Source organism: Bombina bombina, chromosome 4 (assembly GCF_027579735.1).
Source record: "Bombina bombina isolate aBomBom1 chromosome 4, aBomBom1.pri, whole genome shotgun sequence".
NCBI lineage: Eukaryota > Metazoa > Chordata > Amphibia > Anura > Bombinatoridae > Bombina > Bombina bombina.
The window spans coordinates 443,247,776-443,268,171 of NC_069502.1; the positions used below are offsets into that span (position 1 = coordinate 443,247,776).

At 40.2% G+C, this 20,396-nt stretch overlaps 1 protein-coding gene across 1 annotated transcript in view; it reads left to right on the forward strand.

The window, feature by feature from the left end:
• EIF4E2 (eukaryotic translation initiation factor 4E family member 2) overlaps window positions 1-12,399 on the forward strand; it is a 35,031-nt gene extending 22,632 nt beyond the window's left edge. The window contains exon 7 of the mRNA XM_053709056.1: window positions 11,765-12,399. Coding sequence (XP_053565031.1) covers window positions 11,765-11,804 — 40 coding nt within the window. The 3' untranslated portion in view covers window positions 11,805-12,399. The remainder of the gene's footprint in view (window positions 1-11,764) is intronic.
• The last annotated feature ends 7,997 nt before the right edge of the window (window positions 12,400-20,396 follow it).

Genomic DNA, 20,396 nt, shown 5'->3' on the forward strand with positions numbered 1-20,396 from the left:
AAAAATTCTTTTCCGTTTCCGGCGTCATACGTGTCGCCGGAAGTTGCGTCATTTTTTGACGTTATTTTGCGCCAAAAATGTCGGCGTTCCGGATGTGGCGTCATTTTTGGCGCCAAAAAGCATTTAGGCGCCAAATAATGTGGGCGTCTGATTTGGCGCTAAAAAATATGGGCGTCGCTTTTGTCTCCACATTATTTTAGTCTCATTTTTCATTGCTTCTGGTTGCTAGAAGCTTGTTCTTTGGCATTTTTTCCCATTCCTGAAACTGTCATTTAAGGAATTTGATCAATTTTGCTTTATATGTTGTTTTTTCTCTTACATATTGCAAGATGTCTCACGTTGCATCTGAGTCAGAAGATACTACAGGAAAATCGCTGTCTAGTGCTGGATCTACCAAAGCTAAGTGTATCTGCTGTAAACTTTTGGTAGCTATTCCTCCGGCTGTTGTTTGTATTAATTGTCATGACAAACTTGTTAATGCAGATAATATTTCCTTTAGTAAAGTACCATTGTCTGTTGCAGTTCATTCAACATCTAAGGTGCAGAATGTTCCTGATAACATAAGAGATTTTGTTTCTGAATCCATCAAGAAGGCTATGTCTGTTTTTTCTCCTTCTAGTAAACGTAAAAAATCTTTTAAAACTTCTCTCCCTACAGATGAATTTTTAAATGAACATCATCATTCTGATTCTGATGATTCTTCTGGTTCAGAGGATTCTGTCTCAGAGATTGATGCTGATAAATCTTCATATTTATTTAAAATGGAATTTATTCGTTCTTTACTTAAAGAAGTACTAATTGCTTTAGAAATAGAGGATTCTGTCCTCTTGATACTAATTCTAAACGTTTAGATAAGGTATTTAAATCTCCTGTGGTTATTCCAGAAGTTTTTCCTGTTCCTAATGCTATTTCTGCAGTAATTTCCAAAGAATGGGATAAATTGGGTAATTCATTTACTCCTTCTAAACGTTTTAAGCAATTATATCCTGTACCGTCTGACCGGTTAGAATTTTGGGACAAAATCCCTAAAGTTGATGGGGCTATTTCTACCCTTGCTAAACGTACTACTATTCCTACGTCAGATGGTACTTCGTTTAAAGATCCTTTAGATAGGAAAATTGAATCCTTTCTAAGAAAAGCTTATCTGTGTTCAGGTAATCTTCTTAGACCTGCTATATCATTGGCTGATGTTGCTGCAGCTTCAACTTTTTGGTTGGAAACTTTAGCGCAACAAGTAACAAATCATGATTCTCATGATATTATTCTTCTTCAGCATGCTAATAATTTTATTTGTGATGCCATTTTTTATATTATCAGAGTTGATGTCAGGTTTATGTCTCTAGCTATTTTAGCTAGAAGAGCTTTATGGCTTAAGACTTGGAATGCTGATATGGCTTCTAAATCAACTCTACTTTCCATTTCTTTCCAGGGTAACAAATTATTTGGTTCTCAGTTGGATTCTATTATCTCAACTGTTACTGGTGGGAAAGGAACTTTTTTACCACAGGATAAAAAATCTAAAGGTAAAAACAGGGCTAATAATCGTTTTCGTTCCTTTCGTTTCAACAAAGAACAAAAGCCTGATCCTTCATCCTCAGGAGCAGTTTCAGTTTGGAAACCATCTCCAGTCTGGAATAAATCCAAGCCTGCTAGAAAGGCAAAGCCTGCTTCTAAGTCCACATGAAGGTGCGGCCCTCATTCCAGCTCAGCTGGTAGGGGGCAGGTTACGTTTTTTCAAAGAAATTTGGATCAATTCTGTTCACAATCTTTGGATTCAGAACATTGTTTCAGAAGGGTACAGAATTGGTTTCAAGATGAGACCTCCTGCAAAGAGATTTTTTCTTTCCCGTGTCCCAGTAAATCCAGTAAAAGCTCAAGCATTTCTGAATTGTGTTTCAGATCTAGAGTTGGCTGGAGTAATTATGCCAGTTCCAGTTCCGGAACAGGGGATGGGGTTTTATTCAAATCTCTTCATTGTACCAAAGAAGGAGAATTCCTTCAGACCAGTTCTGGATCTAAAAATATTGAATCGTTATGTAAGGATACCAACGTTCAAGATGGTAACTGTAAGGACTATCTTGCCTTTTGTTCAGCAAGGGAATTATATGTCCACAATAGATTTACAGGATGCATATCTGCATATTCCGATTCATCCAGATCATTTTCAGTTCCTGAGATTCTCTTTTCTGGACAAGCATTACCAGTTTGTGGCTCTGCCGTTTGGCCTAGCTACAGCTCCAAGAATTTTTACAAAGGTTCTCGGTGCCCTTCTGTCTGTAATCAGAGAACAGGGTATTGTGGTATTTCCTTATTTGGACGATATCTTGGTACTTGCTCAGTCTTTACATTTAGCAGAATTTCATACGAATCGACTTGTGTTGTTTCTTCAAGATCATGGTTGGAGAATCAATTTACCAAAAAGTTCTTTGATTCCTCAGACAAGGGTAACCTTTCTGGGTTTCCAGTTAGATTCAGTGTCCATGACTCTGTCTTTAACAGACAAGAGACGTCTAAAATTGATTGCAGCTTGTCGAAACCTTCAGTCACAATCATTCCCTTCGGTAGCCTTATGCATGGAAATTCTAGGTCTTATGACTGCTGCATCGGACGCGATCCCCTTTGCTCGTTTTCACATGCGACCTCTTCAGCTCTGTATGCTGAATCAATGGTGCAAGGATTACACAAAGATATCTCAATTAATATCTTTAAAACCGATTGTTCGACACTCTCTAACGTGGTGGACAGATCACCATCGTTTAATTCAGGGGGCTTCTTTTGTGCTTCCGACCTGGACTGTAATTTCAACAGATGCAAGTCTCACAGGTTGGGGAGCTGTGTGGGGATCTCTGACGGCACAAGGAGTTTGGGAATCTCAGGAGGTGAGATTACCGATCAATATTTTGGAACTCCGTGCAATTTTCAGAGCTCTTCAGTTTTGGCCTCTTCTAAAGAGAGAATCGTTCATTTGTTTTCAGACAGACAATGTCACAACTGTGGCATACATCAATCATCAAGGAGGGACTCACAGTCCTCTGGCTATGAAAGAAGTATCTCGAATTCTGGTTTGGGCGGAATCCAGCTCCTGTCTAATCTCTGCGGTTCATATCCCAGGAATAGACAATTGGGAAGCGGATTATCTCAGTCGCCAAACGTTGCACCCGGGCGAATGGTCTCTTCACCCAGAGGTATTTCTTCAGATTGTTCAAATGTGGGAACTTCCAGAAATAGATCTGATGGCGTCTCATCTAAACAAGAAACTTTCCAGGTATCTGTCCAGATCCCGGGATCCTCAGGCGGAGGCAGTGGATGCATTATCACTTCCTTGGAAGTATCATCCTGCCTATATCTTTCCGCCTCTAGTTCTTCTTCCAAGAGTAATCTCCAAGATTCTGAAGGAATGCTCGTTTGTTCTGCTGGTAGCTCCGGCATGGCCTCACAGGTTTTGGTATGCGGATCTTGTCCGGATGGCCTCTTGCCAACCGTGGACTCTTCCGTTAAGACCAGACCTTCTGTCTCAAGGTCCTTTTTTCCATCAGGATCTCAAATCCTTAAATTTAAAGGTATGGAGATTGAACGCTTGATTCTTAGTCAAAGAGGTTTCTCTGACTCTGTGATTAATACTATGTTACAGGCTCGTAAATCTGTATCTAGAGAGATATATTATAGAGTCTGGAAGACTTATATTTCTTGGTGTCTTTCTCATCATTTTTCTTGGCATTCTTTTAGAATACCGAGAATTTTACAGTTTCTTCAGGATGGTTTAGATAAGGGTTTGTCCGCAAGTTCCTTGAAAGGACAAATCTCTGCTCTTTCTGTTCTTTTTCACAGGAAGATTGCTATTCTTCCTGATATTCATTGTTTTGTACAAGCTTTGGTTCATATAAAACCTGTCATTAAGTCAATTTCTCCTCCTTGGAGTTTGAATTTGGTTCTGGGGGCTCTTCAAGCTCCTCCGTTTGAACCTATGCATTCATTGGACATTAAATTACTTTCTTGGAAAGTTTTGTTCCTTTTGGCCATCTCTTCTGCCAGAAGAGTTTCTGAATTATCTGCTCTTTCTTGTGAGTCTCCTTTTCTGATTTTTCATCAGGATAAGGCAGTGTTGCGAACTTCTTTTGAATTTTTACCTAAAGTTGTGAATTCCAACAACATTAGTAGAGAAATTGTGGTTCCTTCATTATGTCCTAATCCTAAGAATTCTAAGGAGAAATCGTTGCATTCTTTGGATGTTGTTAGAGCTTTGAAATATTATGTTGAAGCTACTAAATCTTTCCGACAGACTTCTAGTCTATTTGTTATCTTTTCCGGTTCTAGAAAAGGCCAGAAAGCTTCTGCCATTTCTCTGGCATCTTGGTTGAAATCTTTAATTCATCTTGTCTATGTTGAGTCGGGTAAAACTCCGCCTCAGAGGATTACAGCTCATTCTACTAGGTCAGTTTCTACTTCCTGGGCGTTTAGGAATGAAGCTTCGGTTGATCAGATTTGCAAAGCAGCAACTTGGTCCTCTTTGCATACTTTTACTAAATTCTACCATTTTGATGTATTTTCTTCTTCTGAAGCAGTTTTTGGTAGAAAAGTACTTCAGGCAGCTTCAACTGATGGCTGATGTTGCTGCAGCTTCAACTTTTTGGTTGGAAACTTTAGCGCAACAAGTAACAAATCATGATTCTCATGATATTATTCTTCTTCAGCATGCTAATAATTTTATTTGTGATGCCATTTTTTATATTATCAGAGTTGATGTCAGGTTTATGTCTCTAGCTATTTTAGCTAGAAGAGCTTTATGGCTTAAGACTTGGAATGCTGATATGGCTTCTAAATCAACTCTACTTTCCATTTCTTTCCAGGGTAACAAATTATTTGGTTCTCAGTTGGATTCTATTATCTCAACTGTTACTGGTGGGAAAGGAACTTTTTTACCACAGGATAAAAAATCTAAAGGTAAAAACAGGGCTAATAATCGTTTTCGTTCCTTTCGTTTCAACAAAGAACAAAAGCCTGATCCTTCATCCTCAGGAGCAGTTTCAGTTTGGAAACCATCTCCAGTCTGGAATAAATCCAAGCCTGCTAGAAAGGCAAAGCCTGCTTCTAAGTCCACATGAAGGTGCGGCCCTCATTCCAGCTCAGCTGGTAGGGGGCAGGTTACGTTTTTTCAAAGAAATTTGGATCAATTCTGTTCACAATCTTTGGATTCAGAACATTGTTTCAGAAGGGTACAGAATTGGTTTCAAGATGAGACCTCCTGCAAAGAGATTTTTTCTTTCCCGTGTCCCAGTAAATCCAGTAAAAGCTCAAGCATTTCTGAATTGTGTTTCAGATCTAGAGTTGGCTGGAGTAATTATGCCAGTTCCAGTTCCGGAACAGGGGATGGGGTTTTATTCAAATCTCTTCATTGTACCAAAGAAGGAGAATTCCTTCAGACCAGTTCTGGATCTAAAAATATTGAATCGTTATGTAAGGATACCAACGTTCAAGATGGTAACTGTAAGGACTATCTTGCCTTTTGTTCAGCAAGGGAATTATATGTCCACAATAGATTTACAGGATGCATATCTGCATATTCCGATTCATCCAGATCATTTTCAGTTCCTGAGATTCTCTTTTCTGGACAAGCATTACCAGTTTGTGGCTCTGCCGTTTGGCCTAGCTACAGCTCCAAGAATTTTTACAAAGGTTCTCGGTGCCCTTCTGTCTGTAATCAGAGAACAGGGTATTGTGGTATTTCCTTATTTGGACGATATCTTGGTACTTGCTCAGTCTTTACATTTAGCAGAATTTCATACGAATCGACTTGTGTTGTTTCTTCAAGATCATGGTTGGAGAATCAATTTACCAAAAAGTTCTTTGATTCCTCAGACAAGGGTAACCTTTCTGGGTTTCCAGTTAGATTCAGTGTCCATGACTCTGTCTTTAACAGACAAGAGACGTCTAAAATTGATTGCAGCTTGTCGAAACCTTCAGTCACAATCATTCCCTTCGGTAGCCTTATGCATGGAAATTCTAGGTCTTATGACTGCTGCATCGGACGCGATCCCCTTTGCTCGTTTTCACATGCGACCTCTTCAGCTCTGTATGCTGAATCAATGGTGCAAGGATTACACAAAGATATCTCAATTAATATCTTTAAAACCGATTGTTCGACACTCTCTAACGTGGTGGACAGATCACCATCGTTTAATTCAGGGGGCTTCTTTTGTGCTTCCGACCTGGACTGTAATTTCAACAGATGCAAGTCTCACAGGTTGGGGAGCTGTGTGGGGATCTCTGACGGCACAAGGAGTTTGGGAATCTCAGGAGGTGAGATTACCGATCAATATTTTGGAACTCCGTGCAATTTTCAGAGCTCTTCAGTTTTGGCCTCTTCTAAAGAGAGAATCGTTCATTTGTTTTCAGACAGACAATGTCACAACTGTGGCATACATCAATCATCAAGGAGGGACTCACAGTCCTCTGGCTATGAAAGAAGTATCTCGAATTCTGGTTTGGGCGGAATCCAGCTCCTGTCTAATCTCTGCGGTTCATATCCCAGGAATAGACAATTGGGAAGCGGATTATCTCAGTCGCCAAACGTTGCACCCGGGCGAATGGTCTCTTCACCCAGAGGTATTTCTTCAGATTGTTCAAATGTGGGAACTTCCAGAAATAGATCTGATGGCGTCTCATCTAAACAAGAAACTTCCCAGGTATCTGTCCAGATCCCGGGATCCTCAGGCGGAGGCAGTGGATGCATTATCACTTCCTTGGAAGTATCATCCTGCCTATATCTTTCCGCCTCTAGTTCTTCTTCCAAGAGTAATCTCCAAGATTCTGAAGGAATGCTCGTTTGTTCTGCTGGTAGCTCCGGCATGGCCTCACAGGTTTTGGTATGCGGATCTTGTCCGGATGGCCTCTTGCCAACCGTGGACTCTTCCGTTAAGACCAGACCTTCTGTCTCAAGGTCCTTTTTTCCATCAGGATCTCAAATCCTTACATTTAAAGGTATGGAGATTGAACGCTTGATTCTTAGTCAAAGAGGTTTCTCTGACTCTGTGATTAATACTATGTTACAGGCTCGTAAATCTGTATCTAGAGAGATATATTATAGAGTCTGGAAGACTTATATTTCTTGGTGTCTTTCTCATCATTTTTCTTGGCATTCTTTTAGAATACCGAGAATTTTACAGTTTCTTCAGGATGGTTTAGATAAGGGTTTGTCCGCAAGTTCCTTGAAAGGACAAATCTCTGCTCTTTCTGTTCTTTTTCACAGGAAGATTGCTATTCTTCCTGATATTCATTGTTTTGTACAAGCTTTGGTTCGTATAAAACCTGTCATTAAGTCAATTTCTCCTCCTTGGAGTTTGAATTTGGTTCTGGGGGCTCTTCAAGCTCCTCCGTTTGAACCTATGCATTCATTGGACATTAAATTACTTTCTTGGAAAGTTTTGTTCCTTTTGGCCATCTCTTCTGCCAGAAGAGTTTCTGAATTATCTGCTCTTTCTTGTGAGTCTCCTTTTCTGATTTTTCATCAGGATAAGGCAGTGTTGCGAACTTCTTTTGAATTTTTACCTAAAGTTGTGAATTCCAACAACATTAGTAGAGAAATTGTGGTTCCTTCATTATGTCCTAATCCTAAGAATTCTAAGGAGAAATCGTTGCATTCTTTGGATGTTGTTAGAGCTTTGAAATATTATGTTGAAGCTACTAAATCTTTCCGACAGACTTCTAGTCTATTTGTTATCTTTTCCGGTTCTAGAAAAGGCCAGAAAGCTTCTGCCATTTCTCTGGCATCTTGGTTGAAATCTTTAATTCATCTTGTCTATGTTGAGTCGGGTAAAACTCCGCCTCAGAGGATTACAGCTCATTCTACTAGGTCAGTTTCTACTTCCTGGGCGTTTAGGAATGAAGCTTCGGTTGATCAGATTTGCAAAGCAGCAACTTGGTCCTCTTTGCATACTTTTACTAAATTCTACCATTTTGATGTATTTTCTTCTTCTGAAGCAGTTTTTGGTAGAAAAGTACTTCAGGCAGCGGTTTCAGTTTGAATCTTCTGCTTATGTTTTTCATTAAACTTTATTTTGTGTGTGGATTATTTTCAGCAGGAATTGGCTGTCTTTATTTTATCCCTCCCTCTCTAGTGACTCTTGTGTGGAAAGATCCACATCTTGGGTAATCATTATCCCATACGTCACCAGCTCATGGACTCTTGCTAATTACATGAAAGAAAACATAATTTATGTAAGAACTTACCTGATAAATTCATTTCTTTCATATTAGCAAGAGTCCATGAGGCCCGCCCTTTTTTTTTTTTGTGGTGGTTATGATTTTGTATAAAGCACAATTATTCCAATTCCTTATTTTATATGCTTTCGCACTTTTTTCTTATCACCCCACTTCTTGGCTATTCGTTAAACTGAATTGTGGGTGTGGTGAGGGGTGTATTTATAGGCATTTTGAGGTTTGGGAAACTTTGCCCCTCCTGGTAGGAATGTATATCCCATACGTCACTAGCTCATGGACTCTTGCTAATATGAAAGAAATGAATTTATCAGGTAAGTTCTTACATAAATTATGTTTTTGCAAAAGGTACAGGGATTGGACTGCTGAGGACTGGGGTAGAGTAATTTTTCTCTGATGAATCCTCTTTCCGATTGTTTGAGGCATCTGGAATAAACCTTGTCCGGAGAAGAAAAGGAGAGCGCTACCATCAATCCTGTGTCATGACAATAGTAAAGCACCCTGAGACCATTCATGTGTGGGGTTGTTTCTCCGCCAAGGGAGTGGGCTCACTTACAATTTTGCCTAAGAACACAGTCCTGAATACAGAATGGTACAAAAACATCCTCCAAGAGCAACTTCTCCCAACCATCCAAGGACAGTTTAATGACGAACAATGACTTTTCCAGCATGATGGAGCACCTTGCCATAAGACAAAAGTGATAACTAAGTGGCTTGTGGGAACAAAACATCGATAGTTTGGGTCCATGGCCAGGAAACTCCCCAGACATTAATCCCATTGAGAACTTGTGGTCAATCCTCAAGGGGCAGGTGAACAAACCCCCCCCCCACACACATATTCTGACAAACTCCAAGCATTGATTATGCAAGAATGGGCTGCCATCAGTCAGGATGTGGCCCAGAAGTTGATTGACAGAATGCCAGGGAAAATTGCAGAGGTCTTGAAAAAGAAGGGTCAACACTGCAAATTATGACACTTTGCATAAATTTAAAGGGACAGTAAACGTTTAGAGTAATATATAATTCTGCACACAGTGCAGAATTATATAATATTATTTTAGCGGTAACTTAAAAAATAAAAGTATTTGCAGATTTTGTAGTCTAAAGTTAAACTCCGCTCCAGGAACTTCTGAGCGGGTCTTGGATATCCAAAGCGCTTCGTGGGCTTGCTGGCTAGTCACAGCACGCAAGGTTGCGCTATTGGACTAAATGTAGCTCGCTCCCGCTCTAGTGTAGTAGCGGGAGGGAGCTACATTTAGTCCAATAGCGCGTCGGGCGTGCTGTGACTAGCCAGCAAGCCCGCAAAGCACTTTGGGTATCAAAGACCCGCTCAGCAGATCCTGGGGTGGAGTCCAACTTTAGACTATAGAATCTGAAAATACTTTTAATTTTTGAAGCTACCGCTAAAATAATGTTATATAATTCTGCACTGTGTGCAGAATTATATAACATTATTCTGAATGTTTACTATCCCTTTAATGTTATTGTTAATAAAAGTCGTATGGAATGCTTGTAATTATACTTCAGTACACCATAGTAACATCTGACAAAAAGATCTAAAAACACTGAAGCAGCAGACTTTGTGAAAATTTAATATTTGTGTCATTCTCAAAACTTTTGGCCAGGACTGTATATTACAAAAATGCTTCTATTCAAAACTGAAATGCATCCATGTGGATTCCAATTATGGCTGGAATGTCCCTTTAAAGTGAATGTAAATTTTAATGCTAAAGTGCCTGGTTTTTAAAAATTCGATTTAAAATAGGGGCACTTTAATTCATCAAAATTTACATTTAACTCCTGTTGTGAAAAAAAACCTTACCTTTTAAACTTGACAGCTGCTCCAGCTTCCTCCGGTCGTCGCAAGCCATTTCTGATGTCAGAAATGATGGATGGGTCATCCTCCAATCACGGCTCCCATCCCCCCGGGGGAATCAGTGTCTGATTCAACGCCGTGATTGGAGGAAGCCGGGTTCCTCATTTTAGACCCAGGAAGAGGCTTTGCGGCGGGTGGAGGAAGCTGGAGCTGCTGTCAAGAGTAAAAGGTGTTTTTTTTTCACAGCAGGAGTAAAATGTAAATTTTGATGAATTAAAGTGCCCTTGTTTTTAATCGAATTTTTAAAAAACAGGCACTTTAGCATCATTCACTTTAACTTGCTAAACCCAAATACATTTTCTCAGCATAATGCCCATTTACCACAGTACTTTTTAAATTGTAAACTTTCAGTCTCTGATACACTTTTTTAAAATTTTCTGGTAACATAGTTATAGTTAATATAGGTCTTTTTGTTCATTTACAGTTTTGTATTAATTATTTGCAGCTACAAAGATATACGATCTTTAGTAGTGAATGAGTTCACAGTGCAGTCTTCATTGGAACTTTAAGGCTTATAAAACACTGGCATAGAATGCAATACCAGTGTACACCACTTGTAATACATTAATTTACTATGTAATTTTTTCTGTCTTGCTCTTGTATACCATCTTGAGTCATTTCATTCATATGAATCAGGTTATCAGTGTTTGAAATAGTTGCCAGCAAATACAAGTGAGAAAACCACAATGTAAACTACTTTTGAAATACACAATATACAGGTACAAAACCCTTTATCCAGACTGCTTGGAACTGGAAATGGTTTGGATTTCTGAATACTTTGGATTTTTTCTAAAATTTACATCTTTGAAATGAGACAGTTTGGAGACAGGGATGGACCCAAGTGTAAACAATAGCTTATGTCATTTACACAATATTTACGTGCCAGGATACAGTGTATACATGCAAACTAAAGGTAGTTTTATATATTTTTGTTAAATACTTTTGTATACATAGTATAACAGAACACAAAAACAAACCAAAGGCCAAGAAGATTATGACTTACTAGCAGGGAAAGGTGGTAATTTGTTATATATATATATATATATATATATATATATATATATATATATATATATATATATATATATATATATATAATTTTTTTTTTTTTTTTTAATATAGATGAAATAGTTTGGGTTTTGGAATTTCCGGATTTGGGATTTTTTACCTGTATAGAGCCCATTTAACACTTCCTCCATATTGCACTAATAATGCTATTATTACCCCTTTGGCTTCCAGAGCTATATGTAGTGCATTGCTTAACAATCACAGAATCACAAGTGCAGCTTCCTCTTCTTGAAAATCCAACTTGAGTAAAGGCCTGAAAATAATGTCATGGCCTGGTGAACAACAGCGGCCGTTGAGTGAATTCTCCCCCTCTCCCTGCTTCCCGCACTCAGGGGTAGGGATTGATTTAATTTTGCATAATAGTAACATTGTGCATTTTTTTATGAATACTTCAGAAATGAATGGGGTTCTTTTGTGTGTGCACAGGTACAAATGCTTTACTATTTAAGGAATGTCCAAGGGAGTCTAACCTGTGCATTTTATCCATCACAACCATTTTATAAATAAATTTGCTTCTCATGATTTTGATGATGATGTATCGGCTTTTCTCTAGTACTGTATTGTATGATGCATGTGTAGTAAAACCACTGTCTCATTCTATTACAGGGACAAAACAAGTTTCCGGAACACAAAAATTACATTGTAAAAAGGAGGATACATTTCCCTCTCTGCCAGTTTCTTTCTTCTTTTGAAATGCACCACTTAAATCCCCACACAGTATATCCCTATGCTGTGCTAATACAAACGTTTGTTGCCAAATGGCACAGCAGAACTCAAGAATCCAATGTGTTACTTGCCTCTTCTGGTAGAGAGTAATGCTGGCCTGTTTACTTGTCCAAGGACTCCACAACAACTGCTGCCCTCCAATGAGAAGAAACATCAGTTTATTGTTAAAAGATTTTGTTTTTATTTGGTTTTGTTTTATTATGGGATGGAGGAAGATCGGTATTACCCCACTCAGTAAGAAACAGCCTTGCAAATTGTGCCCAATCCATCACAAGCTAACCTTTCTTCCCAGTGTTTGCCTTGTACTTTTTCTTCAGCACTTTGTTCATTTCCTTTCATGTTTTACGCAAAGGATTTTGTGCATATAAATATTAGAATCATATCAGACCCATTCCTGAAATTGGAGTATTATACCAAATGTCTGTGTATATAAGAAATATGTATGACTGCTGTTGTACTGGAGTGCAATTTCTCTTTGCAGCATTGCCATTAAATTATTGGGTCTCTTTTTTTCATTGTTGTGGAATCTTTAATTCAGAACAAACAGTATATTCATGTTTCTGTAACGCTACATATGTATACAATTACATTTTATTTTATAATGCTTCTGCCTCTCATGATTCAATGAAAACTTGGTCACATTACAACTGAAAAAAGTACAGCTTGAGATGAGCCACAGAGAACAGCTGGTCATAAGTGAAATGGCCAATGTCCCAATCAGTAGTAGAAGTTGCATGACCTAGAGTGGATATAAAAATTTTACACACCATTATATTAGTTTTTTTTTTTTAAATGTATAGACAAAAATAACAATAATGTAAATGTAAGACTTTTTTTTCATCTTTACTGTGATCTTCCAACAAAAAAATCAAGAGAAAAAATATAGTTATTAGGTTCATTTTAAATAATAAAAAACGACAACACCTTGATTGCATAAGTCGGAATATTTAGAACTCTAGTTGTGTCTACAGTTAACCAATCACATTCTAAATCGTGCTTGTAGGTAAATAGCATACACCTGCCATCAGTGAAAGTGATTCTGATTAAACCCAGATAAAACTCAGCTGTTGCTGTAGGAATTCATGCCAGGTCTGGGATCCTACTGGGAGAGCCAAGGTCCACAAAAAATATGCCATAGAAACTGAGAGCTAATTGTTGAAAAGTACCAATCAGGAGGTGGATATAAAAGAATATCAAAGGCACTGGGTGTATCATGGAGCGCTGTCAAAGCCATCACCAACAAGTGGAGAAAATGTAACATCACAGAGACTTTGTAAATATAGTGTAACTCTCCAAAGTTGATGAGAGGATGAGGATAAAAATTATCAGGGAGGCTACCAAGAGGCCAAAATCAACACTGAAGGAGCTACATGAAGTTCTGGCACATACCGGCCACTCCTTGCATGTGACCACCATCTCTCGTATTCTGCACATGTCTGGCCTATGAGGTAGGGTGGCAAAATGTAAACCCTTTCATACAAAAAGGAACATCCAAGCCAAATTATGCCAAAAGATTTATTCCGTCACCACAAACCTTGTGGGAAAATGTGTTATCTGATGAGAGAAAAGTTGAACTTTTCGGTCTAAATAGCAAAAGTTACGTTTGGCGCAAAGCCAACGAAGCTCATCATCCAAGGAACATTGTACCGACTTTAAAGCATGTTGGTAATAATACCACCATGCTTCTCTTCAGCTGGGTCAGGGGCTGTTGTTAACATAGATGGGATCATGAATAGTTAAAAATTTCAAAAGATTTTGGCACAAAACCTTCTGGCCTCTGTCTGAAAGATAAAGAGGAATTTCAGATTCCATCATGACTATGACACAAAAGACTTCAGATAAGGGAAATCAAAGTCTTGGAATGGTCCAGTTGGAGCCCTGATCTCAATCCCATCAAAAAAAGAGCTGTACAGAGGAGATCTTGTAATTTGAAGGAACTTGAACTTTTTTGCAAAGAAGAGTGTGATGAAATTACAAAGTCTAGATGTGCAAGATTAATAGAGACTTATTCACAAAGATTTCATGCTCTAATTAATAAATGCAAAAGGTGCAGACTTATGCAATCATTGTTTCTCCAACATAGGTGTGTCCGGTCCACGGCGTCATCCTTACTTGTGGGATATTCTCTTCCCCAACAGGAAATGGCAAAGAGTCCCAGCAAAGCTGGTCACATGATCCCTCCTAGGCTCCGCCCACCCCAGTCATTCTCTTTGCCGTTGCACAGGCAACATCTCCACGGAGATGGTTAAGAGTTTTTTGGTGTTTAAATGTAGTTTTTATTCTTCAATCAAGTGTTTGTTATTTTAAAATAGTGCTGGTATGTACTATTTACTCTGAAACAGAAAAAAGATGAAGATTTCTGTTTGTAAGAGGAAGATGATTTTAGCAGAAGTTACTAAAATCGATTGCTGTTTCCACACAGGACTGTTGAGATGAAGTAACTTCAGTTGGGGGAAACAGTTGGCAGACTTTTCTGCTTAAGGTATGACTGGCCATATTTCTAACAAGACTATGTAATGCTGGAAGGCTGTCATTTCCCCTTATGGGGACCGGTAAGCCATTTTCTTAGTTAAATTAAAGTATAAAGGGCTTAAAAAAACTGGTAGACATTTTTCTGGGCTAAAACGATTGCTTTGCTAGGCATATTTTGCAGATTCTAACTATTAATGGTTATTATAATCTTGGGGATTGTTTAGAAAAACGGCAGGCACTGTGTTGGACACCTTTTTCAGATGGGGGCCTTTTCTAGTTATAGACAGAGCCTCATTTTCGCGCCACTAATGCGCAGTTGTTTTTGGAGAGCAAGGCATGCAGATGCATGTGTGAGGAGCTAAGAATCACTGATAAAGCTTATAGAAGGCATCATTTGGTATCGTATTCCCCTCTGGGCTTGGTTGGGTCTCAGCAAAGCATATAGCTGGGACTGTATAGGGGTTAAATGTAAAAACGGATCCGGTTCCATTAATTTAAGGGTTAAAGCTCTGAAATTTGGTGTGCAATACTTTTAATGCTTTAAGACACTGTGGTGAAATTTTGGTGAATTTTGAACAATTCCTTCATACTTTTTCACATATTCAGTAATAAAGTGTTTTCAGTTTGAAATTTAAAGTGACAGTAACGGTTTTATTTTAAAACGTTTTTTGTGCTTTGTTGACAAGTTTAAGCCTGTTTAACATGTCTGTACCATCAGATAAGCTATGCAGATAAGGTGGTTTTGCGTACTAAGCCTGGTTTTCTTCCGAAAGTTGTTTCCAACAAAAATATTAACCAGGAGATAGTTGTACCTTCTTTGTGTCCGAATCCAGTTTCAAAGAAGGAACGTTTGTTACACAATTTGGACGTAGTCCGTGCTCTAAAAACAGAATTTATGTTTACCTGATAAATTACTTTCTCCAACGGTGTGTCCGGTCCACGGCGTCATCCTTACTTGTGGGATATTCTCCTCCCCAACAGGAAATGGCAAAGAGCCCAGCAAAGCTGGTCACATGATCCCTCCTAGGCTCCGCCTTCCCCAGTCATTCGACCGACGTAAAGGAGGAATATTTGCATAGGAGAAACCATATGATACCGTGGTGACTGTAGTTAAAGAAAATAAATTATCAGACCTGATTAAAAAAACCAGGGCGGGCCGTGGACCGGACACACCGTTGGAGAAAGTAATTTATCAGGTAAACATAAATTCTGTTTTCTCCAACATAGGTGTGTCCGGTCCACGGCATCATCCTTACTTGTGGGAACCAATACCAAAGCTTTAGGACACGGATGAAGGGAGGGAGCAAATCAGGTCACCTAGATGGAAGGCACCACGGCTTGCAAAACCTTTCTCCCAAAAATAGCCTCAGAAGAAGCAAAAGTATCAAACTTGTAAAATTTAGTAAAAGTGTGCAGTGAAGACCAAGTCGCTGCCTTACATATCTGATCAACAGAAGCCTCGTTCTTGAAGGCCCATGTGGAAGCCACAGCCCTAGTGGAATGAGCTGTGATTCTTTCAGGAGGCTGCCGTCCGGCAGTCTCGTAAGCCAATCTGATGATGCTTTTAAGCCAAAAAGAGAGAGAGGTAGAAGTTGCTTTTTGACCTCTCCTTTTACCAGAATAAACAACAAACAAGGAAGATGTTTGTCTAAAATCCTTTGTAGCATCTAAATAGAATTTTAGAGCACGCACTACATCCAAATTGTGCAACAAACGTTCCTTCTTTGAAACTGGATTCGGACACAAAGAAGGCACGACTATCTCCTGGTTAATGTTTTTGTTAGAAACAACTTTCGGAAGAAAACCAGGTTTAGTACGCAAAACCACCTTATCTGCATGGAACACCAGATAAGGAGGAGAACACTGCAGAGCAGATAATTCTGAAATTCTTCTAGCAGAAGAAATTGCAACCAAAAACAAAGCTTTCCAAGATAATAACTTAATATCAACGGAATGTAAGGGTTCAAACGGAACCCCCTGAAGAACTGAAAGAACTAAATTGAGACTCCAAGGAGGAGTCAAAGGTTTGTAAACAGGCTTGATTCTAACCAGAGCCTGAACAAAGGCTTGAACATCTGGCACAGCTGCCAGCTTTTTGTGAAGTAACACAGACAAGGCAGAAATCTGTCCCTTCAAAGAACTTGCAGATAATCCTTTCTCCAAACCTTCTTGAAGAAAGGATAGAATCTTAGGAATTTTTATCTTGTCCCAAGGGAATCCTTTAGATTCACACCAACAGATATATTTTTTCCATATTTTGTGATAGATTTTTCTAGTTACAGGCTTTCTGGCCTGAACAAGAGTATCAATGACAGAATCTGAGAACCCTCGCTTTGATAAGATCAAGCGTTCAATCTCCAAGCAGTCAGTTGGAGTGAGACCAGATTCGGATGTTCGAACGGACCTTGAACAAGAAGGTCTCGTCTCAAAGGTAGCTTCCATGGTGGAGCCGATGACATATTCACCAGGTCTGCATACCAAGTCCTGCGTGGCCACGCAGGAGCTATCAAGATCACCGATGCCCTCTCCTGATTGATCCTGGCTACCAGCCTGGGGATGAGAGGAAACGGCGGGAATACATAAGCTAGTTTGAAGGTCCAAGGTGCTACTAGTGCATCTACTAGAGTCGCTTTGGGATCCCTGGATCTGGACCCGTAGCAAGGAACCTTGAAGTTCTGACGAGAGGCCATCAGATCCATGTCTGGAATGCCCCACAATTGAGTAATTTGGGCAAAGATTTCCGGATGGAGTTCCCACTCCCCCGGATGAAATGTCTGACGACTCAGAAAATCCGCTTCCCAATTTTCCACTCCTGGGATGTGGATTGCAGACAAGTGGCAGGAGTGAGTCTCCGCCCATTGAATGATTTTGGTCACTTCTTCCATCGCCAGGGAACTCCTTGTTCCCCCCTGATGGTTGATGTACGCAACAGTCGTCATGTTGTCTGATTGAAACCGTATGAACTTGGCCTTTGCTAGCTGAGGCCAAGCCTTGAGAGCATTGAATATCGCTCTCAGTTCCAGAATATTTATCGGGAGAAGAGATTCTTCCCGAGACCAAAGACCCTGAGCTTTCAGGGGTCCCCAGACCGCGCCCCAGCCCACCAGACTGGCGTCGGTCGTGACAATGACCCACTCTGGTCTGCGGAAGCTCATCCCCTGTGACAGGTTGTCCAGGGACAGCCACCAACGGAGTGAATCTCTGGTCCTCTGATCTACTTGTATCGTCGGAGACAAGTCTGTATAGTCCCCATTCCACTGACTGAGCATGCACAGTTGTAATGGTCTTAGATGAATTCGCGCAAAAGGAACTATGTCCATTGCCGCTACCATCAAACCTATTACTTCCATGCACTGCGCTATGGAAGGAAGAGGAACAGAATGAAGTATTTGACAAGAGTTTAGAAGTTTTGATTTTCTGGCCTCTGTCAGAAAAATCCTCATTTCTAAGGAGTCTATTATTGTTCCCAAGAAGGGAACCCTTGTTGACGGAGATAGAGAATCTGAGAAAGGCCAGGACAATGTCCGTGTGAGCCTTTGCTTGAGGAAGGGACGACGCTTGAATCAGAATGTCGTCCAAGTAAGGTACTACTGCAATGCCCCTTGGTCTTAGCACCGCTAGAAGGGACCCTAGTACCTTTGTGAAAATTCTTGGAGCAGTGGCTAATCCGAACGGAAGTGCCACAAACTGGTAATGCTTGTCCAGGAATGCGAACCTTAGGAACCGATGATGTTCCTTGTGGATAGGAATATGTAGATACGCATCCTTTAAATCCACCGTGGTCATGAATTGACCTTCCTGGATGGAAGGAAGAATTGTTCGAATGGTTTCCATTTTGAACGATGGAACCTTGAGAAACTTGTTTAGGATCTTGAGATCTAAGATTGGTCTGAATGTTCCCTCTTTTTTGGGAACTACGAACAGATTGGAGTAGAACCCCATCCCTTGTTCTCCTAATGGAACAGGATGAATCACTCCCATTTTTAACAGGTCTTCTACACAATGTAAGAATGCCTGTTTTTTTATGTGGTCTGAAGACAATTGAGACCTGTGGAACCTCCCCCTTGGGGGGGGGGCCTTGAATTCCAGAAGATAACCTTGGGAGACTATTTCTAGTGCCCAAGGATCCAGAACATCTCTTGCCCAAGCCTGAGCGAAGAGAGAGAGTCTGCCCCCCACCAGATCCGGTCCCGGATCGAGGGCCAACATCTCATGCTGTCTTGGTAGTAGTGGCAGGTTTCTTGGCCTGCTTTCCTTTGTTCCAGCCTTGCATAGGTCTCCAGGCTGGCTTGGCTTGAGAAGTATTACCCTCTTGCTTAGAGGACGTAGCACTTGGGGCTGGTCCGTTTCTGCGAAAGGGACGAAAATTAGGTTTATTTTTGGCCTTGAAAGACCTATCCTGAGGAAGGGCGTGGCCCTTGCCCCCAGTGATATCAGAGATAATCTCTTTCAAATCAGGGCCAAACAGCGTTTTCCCCTTGAAAGGAATGTTAAGCAATTTGTTCTTGGAAGACGCATCCGCTGACCAAGATTTTAGCCAAAGCGCTCTGCGCGCCACAATAGCAAAACCAGAATTTTTCGCCGCTAACCTAGCCAATTGCAAAGTGGCGTCTAGGGTGAAAGAATTAGCCAATTTGAGAGCATGAATTCTGTCCATAATCTCCTCATAAGAAGAAGAATTATTATTGAGCGCCTTTTCTAGTTCATCGAACCAGAAACACGCTGCTGTAGTGACAGGAACAATGCATGAAATTGGTTGTAGAAGGTAACCTTGCTGAACAAACATCTTTTTAAGCAAACCTTCTAATTTTTTATCCATAGGATCTTTGAAAGCACAACTATCTTCTATAGGTATAGTGGTGCGTTTGTTTAGAGTAGAAACCGCCCCCTCGACCTTGGGGACTGTCTGCCATAAGTCCTTTCTGGGGTCGACCATAGGAAACAATTTTTTAAATACGGGGGGAGGGACGAAAGGTATACCGGGCCTTTCCCATTCTTTATTTTCAATGTCCGCCACCCGCTTGGGTATAGGAAAAGCTTCGGGGGGCCCCGGGACCTCTAGGAACTTGTCCATTTTACATAGTTTCTCTGGAATGACCAAATTCTCACAATCATCCAGAGTAGATAACACCTCCTTAAGCAGAGCGCGGAGATGTTCCAATTTAAATTTAAATGTAATCACATCAGGTTCAGCATGTTGAGAAATTTTCCCTGAATCTGAAATTTCTCCCTCAGACAAAACCTCCCTGGCCCCCTCAGACTGGTGTAGGGGCACTTCAGAACCAATATCATCAGCGTCCTCATGCTCTTCAGTATTTTCTAAAACAGAGCAGTCGCGCTTTCGCTGATAAGTGGGCATTTTGGCTAAAATGTTTTTGATAGAATTATCCATTACAGCCGTTAATTGTTGCATAGTAAGGAGTATTGGCGCACTAGATGTACTAGGGGCCTCCTGTGTGGGCAAGACTGGTGTAGACGAAGGAGGGGATGATGCAGTACCATGCTTACTCCCCTCACTTGAGGAATCATCTTGGGCATCATTTTCTCTAAATTTTGTGTCACATAAATCACATCTATTTAAATGAGAAGGAACCTTGGCTTCCCCACATTCAGAACACAGTCTATCTGGTAGTTCAGACATGTTAAACAGGCATAAACTTGATAACAAAGTACAAAAAACGTTTTAAAATAAACCGTTACTGTCACTTTAAATTTTAAACTGAACACACTTTATTACTGCAATTGTGAAAAAGTATGAAGGAATTGTTCAAAATTCACCAAAATTTCACCACAGTGTCTTAAAGCCTTAAAAGTATTGCACACCAAATTTGGAAGCTTTAACCCTTAAAATAACGGAACCGGAGCCGTTTTTATATTTAACCCCTTTACAGTCCCTGGTATCTGCTTTGCTGAGACCCAACCAAGCCCAAAGGGGAATACGATACCAAATGACGCCTTCAGAAAGTCTTTTCTATGTATCAGAGCTCCTCACACATGCATCTGCATGTCATGCTTCCCAAAAACAAGTGCGCAATAGAGG